Source organism: Musa acuminata, chromosome BXJ1-1, assembly GCF_036884655.1.
Source record: "Musa acuminata AAA Group cultivar baxijiao chromosome BXJ1-1, Cavendish_Baxijiao_AAA, whole genome shotgun sequence".
Lineage (NCBI taxonomy): Eukaryota > Viridiplantae > Streptophyta > Magnoliopsida > Zingiberales > Musaceae > Musa > Musa acuminata.
The window spans coordinates 12,545,087-12,563,855 of record NC_088327.1 but is presented as its reverse complement, the minus strand read 5'-3'; the positions used below and the strand labels follow the sequence as shown (position 1 = coordinate 12,563,855).

Below are 18,769 nucleotides of genomic sequence, written 5' to 3'. Positions count from 1 at the left end.
CCTCAACCTATAGTGTGCCCAATACAAATCGAACCATAGCTAAAATGACCTTTAGTGGTCCATACAATAACATCACGGCTAAGATGACCTGAAACACTCAATATGATAACACAATGATTTAAATGACCCGAAACTCTCCCTTTGACGATAGTGTGATTGGGATGACTCGAAGCGCTCCCTACAATGACAATGCAGGTGACATGGCTCAAAGTGATTTCTACAACGATAGTCATAGCTTGAAGTGCTTTATATTATGACAACGTGATTGACATGGCCCGATGTACTTTCTACCATGACAGCATGACCGATATGGCCCAAAGTGCTTTTTATGAAATTAATATGACTAACACAACTCGAAACTTTCTCTATGTAGACAACATGGCTGACACAACTTGACATGCTCTTTGCAATGAGATTGTGATCGACATGGCCCAACATGCTCTCTTTGATGACAATACAATCAATAATGTCCAAAGCATTCTCTACAAAGATAACATAATCAATATGGCTCGAAACACTCTCTACGATAGCAACACTATCGATACAACCCATAGTGTTATTTACAATGACAACGTGACCGACACAGCCCGAAGCACTCTCTATGATGAGAAGACAACTGAAATGACTTCTCCTGATAATGACAACATAATCGAAATGGCTCAAACTGCTCCCTATGATGATACTGTAGTTGAGATGGCCTGAAGTGCTCGCTATGACAACAACGTGATCGACATAGCCTGAAGTGCACTCCATCAAATCGATGTGGTTGGCACGACCTGAAGTGCTTTCTATGACATCAGCATGACCTAATTCGCTCTCTAAAACAGCACGATAGACATAACTCGAAGCACTTTCTACAATGTCAATATGGTCGACATGACCCAAAATGCTCTCTATGTCGTTAGTGCGACCAACACAACCCAAAACGCTTACTACGATGATAACACGATTGACACGACCCAAAACACTTTCTATAGCATCAATGCATTTAACACGATTCGAAGCACTTTTTACGATGATAGCACGTCCAACATAGCTCGAATAGCTTTGTACGATGTCAATATATCCAACATGTCTTCAAGTACTACTGCTTTCTAACATAAATATAGTTAACATGACCTGAAGTTCTTTTAACGGCTGCATAACTGAAACTGTACCAATATTCCTCCTGTCAATATTAATGTTTCGATGAGACGTCATATTAATATTTGAAGTATAAGATCATGAGAAGAGATGTTGAACCCTTACCTTTTAACAAATCGACGGTGATCCTGTAATTGAAATCTATCGCGACAATTGTGGAAACGTGGAATATAACCCCTCCCTCCCTCCAAGATTCAACGGCTGTGCCGCGATATCACAATCAAATCACAAAAAGACATCTACTCCCCGGCGGCGGCGGCGTTCTGATTTCCTATCCCCATTGGACACAACGAGTCCTACGGCGGCTCACTTCAGCTTGCAGTTTCAACCCATCATTCGTATGGCATGCATTAGGTTGTTATAAACAATATGACGAGCAAGTTCGATAGTAACAATCATTGGGATGTCAATTTCTTCCTCTAGAGAGAGAAAAAGCAAAAAAAATAAAAATAAAAACAATATGAGAAGGAAACACCTCCCTATCATCAGCTCCTCCTATTCTCTGCAGAACAACACACCCTATTCCTCGGGGAACAGTTCATCCTTCACCGAAGGAGCGATCCACTGTATCTGGATATTAGTTATATCCCACAGCTCATTCCCGTCTTCCTGCACCAACACCTCCTTCTCCTTCATCTCCACTATCATCTTCTTCAGCAGGACCGGAACCAGCTCCTGCAGCACCCCGACGTGATCCCCCAGGTCGGCCTTCATGCAGGTGTCCATCCTCCTCAGCATCCCGAGCCAAAAGGACCTGAACCCTGTGCTCTGCGACAATGGTATCAAGAACTCCAGGTACACTTCCACCAGCATCTCCATGGCCACCTTCAGCGTCCCCTCCATGCTCCTCATCTCCCTCTCCGAGTTCTCCCTCCGCGAGTACTCCAGCATCTTCTCGTGCAGGTCGTCTACCATCGCGAAGATGACGAGGTTGAAGCACGCGAGGCAGTTCGCCGGCGAGAAGTCCAGCTCCTCCGCCGCCGCAAAGCATTTCCTCAGCTCCGCCACCGCTTGGTTCCGGATCTCCTCGCGCCGGACCAGACTCGTCTTCCTCAGCGCCTCCACGAGCTTCATGAACAGGTTTGCTCCGAGGTTGCCGGCGCTACCACCGGCCTTCTGGCCGTCGTCCGATAAGCTGCTGTTGGTGCTCCCCGGGTCGGAGTAGCCCGACTTGTGCCACTGGATCAACAGATTCACCGTGTCAGCCATCAGGCTCAGAATCCTGGAGCTCTTGTCCAGAGGGCTGATCTTTAGCGCAGCGAACCCGAAGGCAGCCTCGATGCAGTACGGGTAATTGTATCTGGTGATGTGGGTGCCCTCGCTCATCAGCTTGACCAGGGCTTCCACCCCTTGATCGAAGGTCTCGGGATGCCGGCCGGCGACGGTGAGGAGGTGAAGGAGCGTCTTCCAACCGAAGACGGTCTGGACGTTCTTCCCGTGCTCGTTGAGTATTTGCATCGTCGACTCAGCTATGCTCTCGCAGCAGGTGTCGAGGATCTCCTTGTCGAGCTTCCACATGAGGTTGATGGACTTGAAGATGAGCTCCTCCGGGAGCTTGTCGAGGCGAGACGGGGACGCAGTGAGCTTGACGGCGATCTTGAAGAGCCCGACGATGGCCTTCTCGGCGAAAGGGCAAGGCGAGAAGAGGGGGAACTGGGAAACGATCGCGAAGCTCTCGTGGAACTGAGGCCAGAATGCAGAGAACCTGTGAAGGTTGACCGAAGCGATGGTGACCAGGAGATCCCAGCAGAAGCCAACGATCTCTTCCTCTTCCACAGGGGTGCTAAACTTCTGGCCTTTCCCTGCCGCTGCAAAGATGAGCGCCCTCCCCATATTCTGAAGCGACTCATCCGGCAGCTTCGAGCTCTTGCTAAATATGTCCCCGATCTGGCACTGCTGAATGATCTTGAGGTTGTTCTCCAACTCGCTGCCGAAGCTGATCATGGAGTCGTTGCTGTTGTCCAGCGACAAGAACTGGGAGAACCGCCCGATGAGCCCCGAGACGGACCGGTTGCTCCCGGCCCCGCGATGGGATGCAGGAAAGATGACGCCCGACTCTGACTTGGCGTGCGTCTGGGCCTTGGAGTCGGCGGCCAGAGCGGTGTCAGGTTCGATCACTGACTGCGGCAGCAGCTTCAGCCTCTTGAGCTTGAGCAAGCAATCGATCATGTTCTTCCACGCTCCACGGATGGATTCCCCGAACTTGTTGGCGATGGTGAACAGGGCCAGCGTCGCCATTCTTGGCTTCAGCTCGTTGCTGAACGTGAGGAGCGTCTCCTCTGCCGTGGCATAAGGGTTCAGAAGGTTTGTGAGCTTGCAGAAGCAGGAGAGGAGCTCGTCGAGGATGTCCTCCAGTCCGTAGCGTGCGATCCTCGCCACGGATATCAACCCGTCGAGGCTCTCGTGGAGGATATCCTCGTCGTCCGTTTGCTCGAATATGGCGGCCAGCGTGGCCACCGAAGGCCCTGAGATGGCCACGAAGACCTCTCGGCTCAGCTTATGCTTGTAGTCGCACGTGATGAAGGGCTCCACCGTTCGGGATCTCTTGATGAGGTCGTCCCAGTGGGCGGAGCTCATCTCGGTGGGCGTGCCAGCGGTGCCGAAGAGCGTGATGGCGTTGGTGGAGATGGAATGGAAGAGTTCGGAGAGGTAGTCTCTGGGGAGATCCATCCCTCCATTGATTGCTCTGTTGTTCCTGATGAACTCCTCCTCCGTCATCTTCTTCTTCACCTGCGGATTGTGCTGGTCGGTGTTGAGCATGATCAAGGAGTAGCAGAGGATGAACACGGCGTCCTTGCTCGCGAAGATCTCCGACGACTGCTGCTCGTAGAACCTGTCCGAGAAGGCCTCCAGGATCCTCTGAATCTTCTGCGACTCCCCTGGCAATCGGAAGGTCTCGAGGTAGCTACGGAGGGCGATGTCGAGGATGACGCCGGTGAAGTCGAAGGTGCCGGTGAATTCGTTCAGCACTTGGATGTTGAACTCGTCGGGATCGCCAAGAAAGTCCCCGATCTTGTTCTTGTCCAAGCCCGGCGTGAAGCGGAAGAAGTAGGCCAAGCTCTTGGGCTCGGGAGGGCTGGGCACCAACTTGGATAACTTCAAGAAGTCCAACCCTTTCTTGTCGTCTCGGTTGTAGTGGTTTGCCGCGATCAGTATCTTCTTCTTCTTGAGCTTCCTCATCCGGACGAACTCCACCCACGTGTCGGAGTTGTCGCTGTTGTCGCACTTCTCGACCCAGAAGGGCTTATAGTCGGAGACGTCGATGTTGTAGGCCTCGCGGTCGGGAGCCTGGTCGACCTCGATGTTGTCGGCGATGGTTGTGATGATGGTGACGATGCCGCCGAAGGCCTGGATCTGCAGGGGTGACATGGGGGTGCCCACGGGGAACGCGATCTTGCACAGCAACCTCGCGGCTTCCTCCAGCACGTTGTGCCGCAGCGGGTCGCAGTCGTAGTTGACGTATGTCTCGATGACGAAGTTGGGTTGGTGGCAGAAGCTGGTGATCCCCTCGACCGCCACCTCTTGAAGCTGGGCGCCGTTGCTTCCTGCTGCAATCCTGAGCATCACGTAGGTGAACAACGCCTCCAGTTGCAGCCTGAGACACCTGCGAGCACGTAGGGATATGGTGTTGACATGCATTGCTGCTCCTCGCCTTCTCTGGTTCATGATGGTTGGACGCGTACCGTCGCAAGAAGTTGTAGAGATGGAGAACGGTGCTGCAGATCATGGAGAGGACGAGCGGGCTCGTGTGGGTGGCGTAGTGGATGAGGTGGTGGAAGAGGTCGTCTTGGATGATCCGGAGAAGCTTGGGGTGCTTCCCGATGGCTTCGCCTCCCAGTTCGATGGTGGAGTTGATGAGCACAAGCGCGAAGAGCTGGACGTCCTCGTCGGAGCTGATGGATCCGACGCTGTCGGCGTAGTCGATGACCTCGCCCACGTTGAGGAGCGAGCAGAGGAAGTGGAAGATGTCGACCATGCAGCGAGCTCCGTAGCTGCCGGTGGTGGCGACCTCGTCCTCCGCCTCCGGCCTCTCCACCGTCACCCTCACGTCAGGGAGGCGCACGAAGATGGCCTGGACGAGCTCGTGCATCGCGTGGCGGGCGCTCCGCTGCAGGAGGTCGCCCCGGTGCGCCGACTGCTGCACCACCTGGAAGCAGGTGTTGACGAGGGTGCACACAGCGTGGTCGGTAAGGAGGACAGAGGCGCGGGTGCGCATGACGGCCGTGAGAACCTGGAGCACGCGCATGAGGACGGCGTCCTCCGACGCGCTGTCGGTGTTCTCGAGGCGGCAGTTGGTGACGGCGAAGACGATGGAGTGGATGGCGTCGCGGGCGCCGGGGGTGTGCTCGTCGAACACGTCGAGCTTGAGGACCTTGAGGACGGTGGAGAGGGCGACGCCGGTGGCGGCCGCCGGCACGTCGTCGCTCTGCACCACGTCGAGGAAGGGGGAGAGATAGACGGAGGGGTCGGTGGCGCGCCACTCGCCGAGCTGGCGGGGGTGGAACAGCAGGGAGCGGAGGGCCTTGAGGGAGTGGAGAAGGTGGGGATTGGCGGCTTCGTCCGGGGAGGCGACGCCCGGGTCGTGCGGGCGGCGCATCACCGCCAGGACGGCGCCCACCTCCGCGTTGAGCATGCAGGAGATGCCGATCTCCCGCCGCCGCGGCACACGGCTTACGACCGAGCTCTTCTCCATGTCGGTCATCGCCGTTGACAGCCCTCCCTCCTTACCCAGCAATTCCCAATTAACCTAACCCATTCCAGGCTCACGAAACGGTGGGTGGTGGCGCGTGGGACACGGTTGCCTGCACACACACACACAGACGCCTGCTTAATAATAGAGAGGCAGTTACCGGCACCAGCTTACTAATTCCACCACCTCCGTTCGTCCGTCTTCTTCGGCGGCATCGAAATCAACTCCGGCCTCCCCTTCTCGATCGTTGTAGATGCGGAAATGAAATCCGATTCTGGTTGTGCTGCTTCCTCTGCATCGATGCATTTCTTCGCGGCCTCCAACCTACGCTCAATTCAGAATCGAGAGAAGAGAAAACAGAGTACTACGGACTCGAGAAACGAAAGGGGATGGATCCATCAATGGCCACGGAAGGTGTTATAAATAATTATTCAGTTAAGATTGGGTAATTAACAGATCTTAAATTGACGAGTTCGATCGTCTTAGACTAATAAGACGGTTTAACGATCACTGCCTTATAATTTGTTGGTATCTGAGTGTGCCATATGACTTCGATCATGCTAAATTTCAAGTGGCGAGAATGACCCTTTACAGTGATCGACACTTGACTTGGCAAAAGGGCAGTCGTTATCCTGCTAATTATTTTGGCTACATGTAAGCAACTACATGCTAATAACCAGTCATCACATAAAACCTGATCCTGACCAACCAAATCCTTGGGGGGGTTCTCAGCATAAACTTCGCAGGAGCAAAAAATTTATTGAAGGACCAAAATTGACACAAACAGATGAGGCACAAATTCTGGTTTCCAAGTTGTCTCTTACCTCACAAAAGTGGATATGGAAGTTGCACAATAGGAAAGAGGAGAACTTGTTATTTCAACTTGGTGTTCTCCGCATCCTACAAGCATGCGTCGGGTTGCTGTCTCCAAAATTGCAATGGTGAAATAATATATACACTTCATCCCCAGCTAAAGAACAGAAATAAGGTAATTAGAACAGGAGAGCTCCGAATGATAATCCCTTTGACTGTGTATATTTCTGACTTTTATTTAACAGCTGCAGAAGGCTGATACTTTGGGATGCATCTCACTTCCAAATTTCTCTTTTCCAGAAATATCATGAATGTCAGTAAAATGGTCCGCTTTTCGGGCAAAATAATAAAAAAAAATTGTTGTTAATTAGAACATAACACAGAATGTTTAGCATCCTACTAATCATATATCCTTGAAAGAATGAAGTTGGTGTGTGTACTTCCTATTCTTCTGCTGGGCTCTCCAAAAGCAAGCTAATGCTCCAAATGTACAGCTAGCAACCGCGATGGCCAATGCAGCCCCAACGGGTACCGCAACTGCATTAGTTGAGGTGGTGATGTCGTAGGATTCATCGTACTTGCCACTCAAAGTTGCATCGTTGTGAGAAGATGCAAGGGTCCTCCCGTAATATCTGACCAGAAATTTGTACACCTCATCCTCATTCCAATATATTTTCATGTTGCTGCGTCTTTTCCTGCTTGAAGATACATAACACGGCCGACAGAGCTGCTTCGGGGGCCATATGATCTTCGGAAATCGTGGATCACCTGTGCCTAATGCCTTTTCCTCTTTGTTGAGTCTCTCGTTGACTTTATTATGTGCCCTCCATAGCCACATGCTCAGGTCGCGAGTTCTGTTAAATGGTACTGAGACACTGCAGGCACTCCAAAGTCATATGTTGTAAAGATAAAATACTTGAGAGCAGCAGATTATAAAATTGTGATATTTACCTTGAAGACATCTCATGAAAATGCCTACGGCAGTCGTCGCAGACAAAAAAGTTCTGGATAAAATCACATATTGCTGTGAAAACCGATTGGCTCTCTCCATCTCCAACCCTGACAGACAGGGAGTGGAACAGAACCCATAGGCCACAGCTGCAACAAGCACTAAAAGAGTAAGCCAAACTATAACCTTCATTAGTCTGTTTGACGACACATTATGTGATCAGAAGATTTTATGTAAGCAGTCTATGAGATTCTCACTGCCAACAATCAATAATATATACGGCCACATCATTCAATAAATTTCCATTTGACACACATGAAGATGCTGCACTCCCAAATAATATGCGAAGGGAACAAAAATTAGCATCATCGCCAACTCATTAAATTCTTAAAAACATTAGTCATGCCCCAATCTTATAAGTCCAATTTTCAGTCCAAATTGTCAATGTAAACTGCAAGCTCAACATCAGCCAACTATGTCACTTGCAACAGCAAAATATTTAAATGGATTAAAGCCATTTCTCTTGGAGACAATCAAGCTACAAATATCTAGTAAACTAACATCACAGGACATATTTCATTCCTTGCCCTTCCCATAACCCTTCAAGGTGTACAAAAGGAAGAAACTAATGCAGAGAACTAAACTGACATAAATAACAAGCCATATAAAGCATCATGGATGCATATGTGAGAAAGAAAAGAAAGGATATACCTATGATCTCTGATCTGTTTATAATCCTTAAGTTTTCTATGAAATTGGATAGACAGATTCCATTTCATTGTTTTTAGTATTCATTCCTTACCTAATCAATTTGATTTTAGCTTTTTCATAAGATATCACAGGTACAATGTTGATATTTTAATTTCTGGATCTATATAATATGTTATATGGGGCAGATTTAAAGAACCATGAAACTTAAAACCATAGTCAGCATCTCTGATTTTTTTGATGTATAATTTTTATTCATATTCCATATTTGAGCTACCACAGAATGACTTATGTGGTCCAACCCTCTAATTGCCCTATAATCAAGTATATACCATTTAAGACTATTCAATTGCTTCATGAAGAGCACAATACCATAGTACAGCAATCAAAATGGATACAAGTTGCAAGCACCTGAAGCCTCTCGTATCGTTTTTGCTCCCACGGCAAAATATCTGCAACATAGATCCACATGATTTAGAAAATCTGCTAATTGTTCTTTACCTAGTTACATATTAGATATGACCTATTAATTCACTTTATCTTATAGAACAATTTATCTCATCAATCAGTTAACTCATAGCAGGAAAGGGTAGCCGTGATAAGCAAACCTAAGAACTTCAGTCACCGGTAAAAGTGGAATCTGGTGGTATCATTATCTGTCCACTACATAAAAAACAAGAATTGTTGGTCAAGCATAACTCGACCACTTCTGTATCTTTAGATCAGACGCAATCTGACATGCCTGCCAGATCATCAGAAATTCTAATTACTATTTTAGTTAATGATGGCTTTATGAATGATTCATCTCATTGATTAGTAAATTCATAGCAGGATAGGCTAGCTGTGATAAGCAAACCTAACAACTTCAGTCATTAGTTAAAAATAGAATCAGGTGGTGCTATTCTCTATCCACATTGTACATCTGGGTCAAGAATAACTCGAGCAATTTTGGATCTGATCAGATCAGAATGCAATTTGGCATGCCTGTGAGGTCATCAAAAGTTCCAGTTATATTCTCTATCCACATTAATAATTAAAAAAATCCTACAATAGCAACAATTCTTAGAACAGAAGAATGGGATGGCACATCAAAGTCAGATCTTCAAAGGAAAAGCAATAGAAGATATAAGAAAAGAGCTTACAGTTAATTTCTTCTCTGGTTTATTATGATTCACCAAGTGCAGTTCAAAATTAAGCTACAAAGATCAGTCAAGGTCCAAGTATTACAACAAGATAAAATACACTAGAAGGCCTTAACATACAAGAGGAAATCAAGGTACAGCAGTTTGGATAACAGAAGTAGTCTATCAATAATGTAAAAGGGTGACTAGAACTCAAAAGAACACTCGCGAATGGAAAAATTACGTTCTGGACGTGGTCATCATCTTCAGTGGATTGAATCACATAGCATACTTGGTCTAGATTATTGACTTTGCACAGCTGTGGATTTTGACTGAGTATTTTCACATTTACATTTAGAGTAGTGAAGCTACAAACAAATCCAGACAAGATTATGACAATTCCAAAACTAAATGATTTTATTTATTAGTTAGGAGAAATCTGAATCAAGAAACTGAAAAAGGTATACATAATCTAAATTATTGACTTTGCCCAGCTATGGGTTTTGATTATGTAAATGCAAATTTACATTTAGGGTAGTGAAGCTAGATAAATCCAGAGAAGATTATGACAATTCCAAAACTTAATGATTTTGTTTATTATTCCTCAGGACAAAATCTGAATCAACAAAATGACGAAAGTTTAGTGCCCACCCAATAATGACGAGGAACCTCCTTGCCACAGATTGAATAGGATTTAAGTACGTCCTGTTCCTGTAATATGGGAGCCTCTTCTGAACTGATTGAGAGTGGACCGGAAGGCCACAGGTCATCGAAGTTGAGAAGTATCTCAGCAATTCCTCTCCGACACCTATACCAAAGTCAATAATAAGCAATTAGGAATATAATAAATAACTTCAATTTGTGAAAAGATCAATCTTTAACCTTTTTGAAGGATGATGTGTTGCCAAAATCTGAAAAAATTTTATCAGTGGTGCTTGAGTACTTGACTTGATCATCTGCATTTTACAAGGGTAATGTTGTTTATCTTCTTGGGTTTTAAAATCTGAAAAATCAATCCAAATGTACAGTTAAGAGAAATAAGTTTAACTTTGTGTTGTATGATTATCTCGAAAGCTAAGGCTGTTGCTTCCTCAACATCATAAATTGCTCGTGCAATCTGCCACAACAGAAGTATTATAACACTCTCAAAGTGATTGCTAGAAATAAGACAATGACAAATGTATCTTCAACTCGAAGAACTAATTTAAAATGATGTTAATATACCACTTAGAATATCTAAGTTGTACCTGTTCAGGATCAGAGACATTTGTTGGAAGTGTGTTTTCATTTTCATATCTTTCATCATCAAAGCTAAATGAACTGCATAGAACAGAAATTACCTACCATTGAGATAACTTCCATATAATCCTAGTATCTTCAGTACAAAGTAAATAAACATAAAAGATATGAAATCCCAAGTCATCAATTTCCTGACATAGAACACTAAAATCTGACCATCTAGCAGAAACAGTAACTAATTCTTGTACAAGCAACAACTACACAAGTATGCATGAAAAAAGCTAAGACAATAGATGAGGAAGGAGGACTGCCCTGTACAATGTAATGAGAACAAACACCAGAAATTTTAAACGCACAACTCTTTTTACCTTTGTCAGAAAATAACTTTTGGAACATAATCTAGTGCCTTAGTTATTATAATTCCTCTTAAAGGAGTTTTGGTTCATAGATAAAGCATACTTTGATGCATCATGTGGTATAACCCAATCCTGATTACGTTAAGACTACATGGCAGGTTTTCTTTTTCTTTTCTTTTATGTTGGAAATGCATATATACAAATAAAGGGTAGTTCTAAGAAGAAGATAATTGAGAAAAAAAATCTAAACAGTCACTAACACTGGTACATATTATTCAAAAACTAAAAGGTAAAATGAGAACCAACATCTTGCCTGCCCATTTTTTTGTTTATCCAATTGAGTAGTCGATCTGCAGTCCGTCCATCATCAATTGATTGTATCTCACTTTTCTCTTGCTTAGGGTCCCATTTACCAGCCACAAATTTAACTGAAGGACCCCACAATAACATGGGATAGTAACCAACTGAAAATCTATCACAAAGATTTGCATTTATCTGTGCTGCCAAACAGAATGTATGAAGAAGGAAGTAATCAGTAAATTACTCAAAAGTATAGGTCAACTGTTGAAAAAAGGCAAGAAGTGGAAAAGAATATCTTGAAGCCAGATCAATTGAGCCACAGATTGTTGTTTCATGGCACAGGACATGTCAATTACTTTCTGGTAATCTGGTGTCTAGTCCTGCCAGTCGGCATGCTAGATTGCCAATCAACATAAGCCAAAATCATTGACCCAGCCAGCATGGCTCAACACAACTTCGTGGAACCACTTTTAGCATGATATGTAAAAACCAGCACTAATTGACATGACAATCCTTGATTAACACCACTTACTAATTAGAAGCATATTGAAATGTTCTAAAAATACATCCTCATAGAAAGGAGATAAAAAATTAGTTCCAACAGGCTAACCCTCAAGATTCCAGAAGCTACTCTGGAACCAAACAAGATTGCTTCTTTGTCAGATACTAGTCCATTAAATACCCTTTTTTTCTTCAGCATATTATATGTTCCTTGATAGGAATTGTGAGTTATTCAAGGAAAGAATAAACACTAAGGAAGAAGCTTGTCAGCTTTATGAACAAATTAACTAATAGTGTAGAAACCAGAAACCAACAGAAAGCCATGTGTTCTAGGTCAAGAAGCCCAAAAATAGTAGCAACCAATAATATAAATTCATTGTTAGCAGCTAGCCCATGTTGATCCACCATGTACTGGAATAAACATGCAAAACATTGGTGTTTGTTGGCATGCCTTTTCCCGCGGAGCTTGGACAGTGACTAGCACTACAATGAAGAGTGAATCCTAAGGAATGAAATTTTCTCACCTGATATTTGCTCGTGATATACTTTTGATGATTAAGACCTCTGCTAGAGATGCTAAATCCATTAATATTTTTCTTAAAGATTAATGCAACTCTCTCCAACCAAAAGTTTAATAGAGATATATTCAATTAAATTCTATCCAAATTCCTAAAAGCTCCTTAGCCGTCTGTTGTGTTTAGGCTTTCCTATTACTTGGATGCTATTCTTTCTCACAAAAGAATCACCTTACCTCATTTTGTAACTGAGAAATTTGTAGGACGGAAAAGAGATGCCTTGCGTCTACCTAGTAAGGCTGGATTAGTAAAGTGTACTCTTGTTGTCTTTTTCTTATTAACTAGCTTAAACATATGTGGTCTCCCAACAGTATGTTAGATTATATTACCATAATTTCTAGGAATTTTCTTTGGGATAGAAGACCTAAACACAATGTCCCACACCTAATTTACTCATGAAATCTTGTTAGGCCTATCGATAAGGATGGATTTGCCAGATTAGAACAGCTAAGTCTTCCCTTAGGGCCAGGAATTTTTTCTATATCCATTAATTAGGACAATAGTCCTTGAGCTAGAATCTTTCACTTGAGTATGGGGACACCAAACTTTTTGCCATGATTTGTAATGCCCATTAAACCACATCAAGCTACGATCCTTGGAAAGGCTGGAATTTGATATGGAAACTTATTGTTCCTCCTAGAATTAAATTTTCCGTGGAAAAAAAATGAATTAAAATTTTCACTAACAACTTTTAGCATGCCATGCATCTTTACCCTGATGGAGTTGGCACTATTGTGTTGTCCAATGAATTTACTGAGCATATATTCTTTGTGTGCAAATATAACGTGGAAATTTGGTAAACTTTTTAAATCAAATAGGGTCATCCACATTTTAGCCTGATTGGCTTAATGGGGACTGGACTACTGACCATTTACTGTAGGAATCTGATAAGCAAAATTATCCTAAAGGCCAAATTTCATAATATCCTTCTACTAAACTGGATGAATAGATGCCAAAATTCCTAATATCCTTTGGAAACTGAATGAACAGATGCATGGTAGCCTTTGGTGGTTCAGAATAACCAACAGTTGGTTTGGAAGGATCTAAGCATCATTATGGGCTACTTATCTGTGCAGCCATCTAAGAATGACCTCTGTGGATTTCAAGCAGATTAAATCAGAAACACCACCCTTTTTGAGGTTAAAGTTCAATTTTGATGAAGCTTTGGATCCTTCCAGTAACAATAGGGATGGCAATTGCTTAATGGATCCCCCATTCTTGTTTCCCCTATCATGAATTAAGATTGGAGTGTTTGCTTTTTTACCCAAAGAATCACACCAAAGATAATTAACAAGCTATAAAGAGATCTCACTTGGGAAGAGTAAGCTTATCCATGAAGTCAAAAGTTAAGTAGTTCAGAGTGAATTTTGGAACTTTATATTTTTTTATCTATGGTTTATATGGCATATTAAATTTTGTACAAACTACAGCTATTTTACTATTGCATGCTTGTTCTGGAAGAAAAAGGAACATCACATGTTTGTAAATAAGCCAACTTGATAGCTGATTCAAGCTTGCTGTGTTGAATAAGAAATTCTTCTTCCACAACCTACAGTTTTGTAAAAACTTGGATGGACTTCTTGGATTTATCAAGTTTCAATAGAAGAATCACGAAATATTGAATTTCTCATTTAAAATGTTCTTTCCATGTATTTTCTTGTATATATTAATGTCTTTGTTGAAGTTTTATGCCCCTTGTCTGTACCTTCAGACGTAGAACAGCTGAAGGCCATAGTAGTGCACAGCATAGTACTGATGGCTGTGCTCATAATGGACACCATGTCCAAGATATTAAAGAACATGATGAAGAAAAGACTAAAAAATAGGAACTTAAGACTTGAGAAAATGCAATTCATGTGAAACCTTATAAAAAATAGAATGGATGAAAATTAAACAAGATAGTTGTTTCTAAATTCAAGACATAATTACCTTCATTGCACAATCAACCCGTGTCATGAGTATAATCCCAGGATGCACTGCATCTGGCCCATTGAAAAGCCTTGCAACCTTTTCATAGTGAGGCTGAATGATTGTGGCTCAATTATGATTGAAGTTAACAATCAAGGAAAATTGAAGCATATAACCAGAATTAACAAGTCTAAATACCTTATAGTTTCTGCAAGCAGGACACCTGTCGAGTCAAACAAGTTATAAGATTCAAGCATACCAAATAGAAAGTGCAATTGCTTACAAAACTGATATTAACATGTTCAACATTCTACATCAGTTAAGTAAAAGACAAACTTCAACTATATATGTAACTTCCAGTACATCATGCAGACATGCATGCAACACTGACTTGCTAAGAACCAAGATGACAATAGCCACAGAGAGTACATGACGAACAATGAATAGCAAACACATTGACTGCAAAATGGACCACCAAGTTGTGATCTATAAATGAAAATATCAAAACATGATACCTATGTCTTGATACTCCCCATTCAAAATCAATAGACCAATCAAATGAGAAACCGGCACCATGGAGCCTATAAATTAATAGATCTTGCATGCATGGGAAGAAAAATTCAACCTATTTCATGATCATCTATTCACCATTATGTGATTCTAAAAGTAACAAATCCAATCAGTTGAAATGCTGAACTTTTTTATACATGTCTTCAAAGTAATTAGATCATGATCAACAGCTTAAATTTTTATTAAGCATTTGAAGACAAAATTTTATGTATCATCTCAATGCATACCATTCATTTTGTTTAAATTAAACATTCATGCAAATGACTAAAAGTTTTGACAAACTAAAATCTTTTAAGTGCTCTATCATTGATTTTGGATGAGAAGAATCAAAGCAAGGTTCGTCGTACAATAGTGTGCCGCTCGATATGGGCAGTATATACCGGTCCAATAGGGGATCAGTATGGGTGGTACATACTAGTCTATCGGTACACTCTATCATACCATGTGTCGATACGTCGGTATATATCATACTAATGGCCAGTCAGTACACCGATATGGATTGATAAGGTGAATCATGAATAAAAGCTCCAAAACTTTTTAATGTATTACATAGAGAATGTGTGGTGCGTGCACATACATACATGTATATGTGCCTGTACATAGTAGACACATACGTGCACGCTCTTCCATATTCATGTGGGCTGTCTGATAAGGGCACGCACATTGCTCATGGCACCATTATCTGCCAACCAAACATATGAAAACAGATATACTTCCAATCTAGATCCTGTTCATCCAATTGAAGAACGCATAAAAACAAAGGGAGAGACAAACAGAGATTTCTTCAAGCACTTATTGTAGCTAGAAATAAACATAAAGAAAAGAACCATCATGTCTTCTCCTTTTGGTCTTAGAATGAACATGGCCTTTAATAGATCAGAGTTTAAAATATATGTGATTTGACATATATTGCAACAATAGTGCCGGCAGTGGGGTGGGGAAGGAAGGTGAGAGGAGGAAGGGGGGGGCCTAAGGAAATGGTGGGGGGGGGGTGGCAAGGGGTGAAAGTGGGGGGATGGAGGGGAGGTGACCCATCATAGCAGGAACAATACTGCTGCTAGTAGCCTGAAGCAAAAACTTAAGCGACTAACCAAATCCTGGTTGAGATTGAAGTAAACAGATATGAGCAGCTAAGGTGCCGCTCAATGTGTTGTCAGACTCAGGATATTAGTGTCTGCTGCAAATTACGATGACCTTATGCTCACCGTATTGGAAGAGAATGATGTACAATAAACGAAGAAGAAGTAAAACAAAGATCAACAATTTGAACCACAAACTATAGAATCCCAAAGACATTGAGAGAGACGCATCATAGTGTAAGTTCTTAATACGATGACCTAAAACTCAACTAGATTCTTTCCTCAAATACACAGGATCCCTTTTTAGTACCTTACATATTTTGGGCTTTTAGAAACATCCACGAGATTTTTATATGTCAAGGGATCAATATACAGAAGCTTCCTATTCTCTTTCAGCACTTCATGAATTGATCAAAGGTGGAGCTCAACTTGGTCCACATCAACTGAAAGAAGATGAAACTAAATCTAAAAATTCCATTTTGAAGATCTGGTTTATCCATCAAATATCAAGTTTTCACAGCTAAATAATTTTAACATTGGACACGCGAGCCTTTCCAATGAAACTATCTCGATTCTGATAGTGTGCAGGTGAGTACAGATTCTACATAAATAGGAGACTTTCCAGATTGCAAGTACTGTTACTGATAGCCGATCTCTTCTAATACATTTTTGGAAGCATTTTATACAATTTATTATCAACTTGCTTCACCACGATCACAAACACTTTGTCAGATTCCTAAAACCGAACACTTTGTGAATTGTGATGAGCTGTACTGCGGTGCATATCAGATGCGCTCTTTGACACAGAAAGAATCATAAATTGCATTCTACCCACGCTATTAATTGTCTCGTTGGTCATATCGGTCATAAGTCCAGACAAAATAGAGCAGCTAAAGTTACCGAATTGTTTGGACACATCGATCAGTATCTGATCCAAATTAAACCAAAAATAAAACTCGATGATAGGCAATCACATGAAGCTAAACACGAACATCCTCTTGTTTTTTCTCGAATCACCATATGCCCGAACCCGCTCTAAAATCAAGAACTGAACTTACGGAACAAAAAGAGAGGAAAAACCAAGAACAGAACGGCACAGAAGAAACGAAAGGCGTCACCAGTGAGCGAAGAACTCGGCGATGGCGAAACTCGCCGGCGATTCCTTGAGAACGCTATCGAAATTGGAGCTGTTGAGCTCCACGGTGGCGTCGGGAAGGTCGGTGCGGAGATCGGTGCCGTCACCGACAGATCGGAGGGCTTCGCCTGCAGGCATGCGCAGGATGAGAAGCAGAAAAGAAAGAAAGAATGTTCCATAGACGAGACGCATCGGAGAGGAAGAATCGGAAAAGAAGAAGAAAGCAGAAACGGGGAAGAGATCGATCGCAGCAACGGCGATCGCTTTCTCGACACAACGTTTTCGACGTGCTGTTCTGGGAACTAAACATCGTTTTCTATATATATATATATATGTATATATGTATATATATGTATATATATATATATATATATATGAATTTAATTTAATTTAATTATCTCCTAAACTTGCCACAAAGCATGCATTAGCCGCGTGCAGTAGGCACGGGTTTGATCGAGTATATTCGTTCTCGGGATGGTTTGGCTTGAGATCAATTTGGAACCTATTAAGTTATTTATGATTGACCGAACCAAACTTACGACTGAGTCAAAAGAGGACCGACAAATTAAAGCCGTCTTTTGTTCATGCTACATATGAGTGACCATATGTCGGTTTTGGAACTATCACGTGGACAACACGTGACGTTATTTGGCCATAATTGCCGCTCAAGTTGAGGTTTCTGCTTACCGTTTCATCAAATTTCTGTGAGGCGGCAAAACGAGCGCGACGAAGGATGGAGCGATCTTCTTCGTCCTCCTCGATCAGATGATAAAACTTTTCGATTCCCTCTCGATCCTTCACTGATCTTTCTCGTTTTCTCTACCTCCTGTTCCTTTTGAGATATGTCCTTGTTCACTTGTTTTCTTGGATCGAACTCTTGATCTTTCTCCTCCCGGTGTCTTGAGATCTATCCTTCACTTGTTTTCTTGGATCGGAGCCTCGTGTCCCCATCGAAATCCTCGGAGCAGTGTGCAGAAGGGCGACGAAGTTTTGAGCGACCTGATTGTACTTCCTCCTTGATTGGATGGTAAAACTTCTCCGCTCTCGCTCGATCTTTCGTTGATTTCTCTCGATTTTTCTCTCGTTCTCTTCGTTTGAGGTTCTTTAGGGTTTTGAGATTTTCTTTCTCGTTCTTGTTCGTTTGCTTTCTTGTTGCGGATCATCGCAGCCGGATCCGGTGACGAGCCTTGACCCGCTCGTACAAACCTCTCTGTCCTGATGCTGACTTGAGATATTCTCGATGCAAGTAATCGCTTAGGCTATAGTCCGTTCTTTCCCACCGTTCTTGTTTGTTTTCTCTTGAAGGTTTATGTCCTTTCTGTTCTAATCTCTTATTGATTCTTTTCGTGTTAGGTTTGTTAAAGAATGTTGCCATTCTTGGATATGTATGCTAGCACTAGTAGGATTAAGGACAGTGATGTTAGGTTTCAACTGTTTCCAGTCGTTAATAGTTTATTTCTACGACTCTGTTGAGTACTATTCGGCAATTGACATTTCAAGATAATGGTGGTTAGATCGATGTTTCGATTGTTTGATTGGCTGCATCAACTTCTTGATAGCAACTGTCGTCGTCATGATGAGCTCTTACATTTTTTGGGATTGAACAATTATAAGGAATTATGAAGGTATCAGTGCATCGTTGATGTAAGTTATGTGGAAAAGACCCAAACACCGTAGCAGTT

The 18,769-nt window shown here is 42.9% G+C and overlaps 2 protein-coding genes across 7 annotated transcripts; both read right to left on the bottom strand.

Moving 5' to 3' along the window:
- Positions 1–1,509: 1,509 nt before the first annotated feature.
- On the bottom strand, positions 1,510–6,204 carry LOC103990130 (ARF guanine-nucleotide exchange factor GNL2). Its single transcript, XM_065184089.1, has 3 exons — positions 6,020–6,204; positions 4,827–5,945; positions 1,510–4,747 (listed from the first exon to the last, which is right to left on the bottom strand). Exons 2-3 carry the CDS (start codon positions 5,843–5,845, stop codon positions 1,663–1,665), a joined length of 4,104 nt encoding a protein of 1,367 aa, XP_065040161.1. The 5' UTR covers positions 5,846–5,945; positions 6,020–6,204; the 3' UTR covers positions 1,510–1,662.
- Positions 6,205–6,840: 636 nt separating this feature from the next.
- Positions 6,841–17,389, bottom strand: LOC135674310 (sulfhydryl oxidase 2-like). Of its 6 annotated transcripts, XM_065184070.1 has the most exons (13): positions 17,071–17,389; positions 15,455–15,555; positions 14,502–14,526; positions 14,325–14,417; positions 11,333–11,514; positions 10,672–10,744; positions 10,473–10,541; positions 10,307–10,380; positions 10,076–10,232; positions 9,446–9,499; positions 8,676–8,755; positions 7,598–7,744; positions 6,841–7,521 (listed from the first exon to the last, which is right to left on the bottom strand). In XM_065184070.1, the coding sequence occupies exons 2-13, from the start codon at positions 15,535–15,537 to the stop codon at positions 7,050–7,052; spliced, it is 1,509 nt and encodes a 502-aa protein (XP_065040142.1). In that variant the 5' UTR covers positions 15,538–15,555; positions 17,071–17,389; the 3' UTR covers positions 6,841–7,049. The 6 variants fall into 6 exon arrangements, with proteins under 6 accessions (XP_065040142.1, XP_065040148.1, XP_065040113.1 ...); XM_065184076.1 differs by lacking the exon at positions 15,455–15,555 and having other exon boundaries at positions 11,333–11,519; XM_065184041.1 differs by lacking the exon at positions 15,455–15,555.
- Between the last annotated feature and the right edge of the window lie 1,380 nt (positions 17,390–18,769).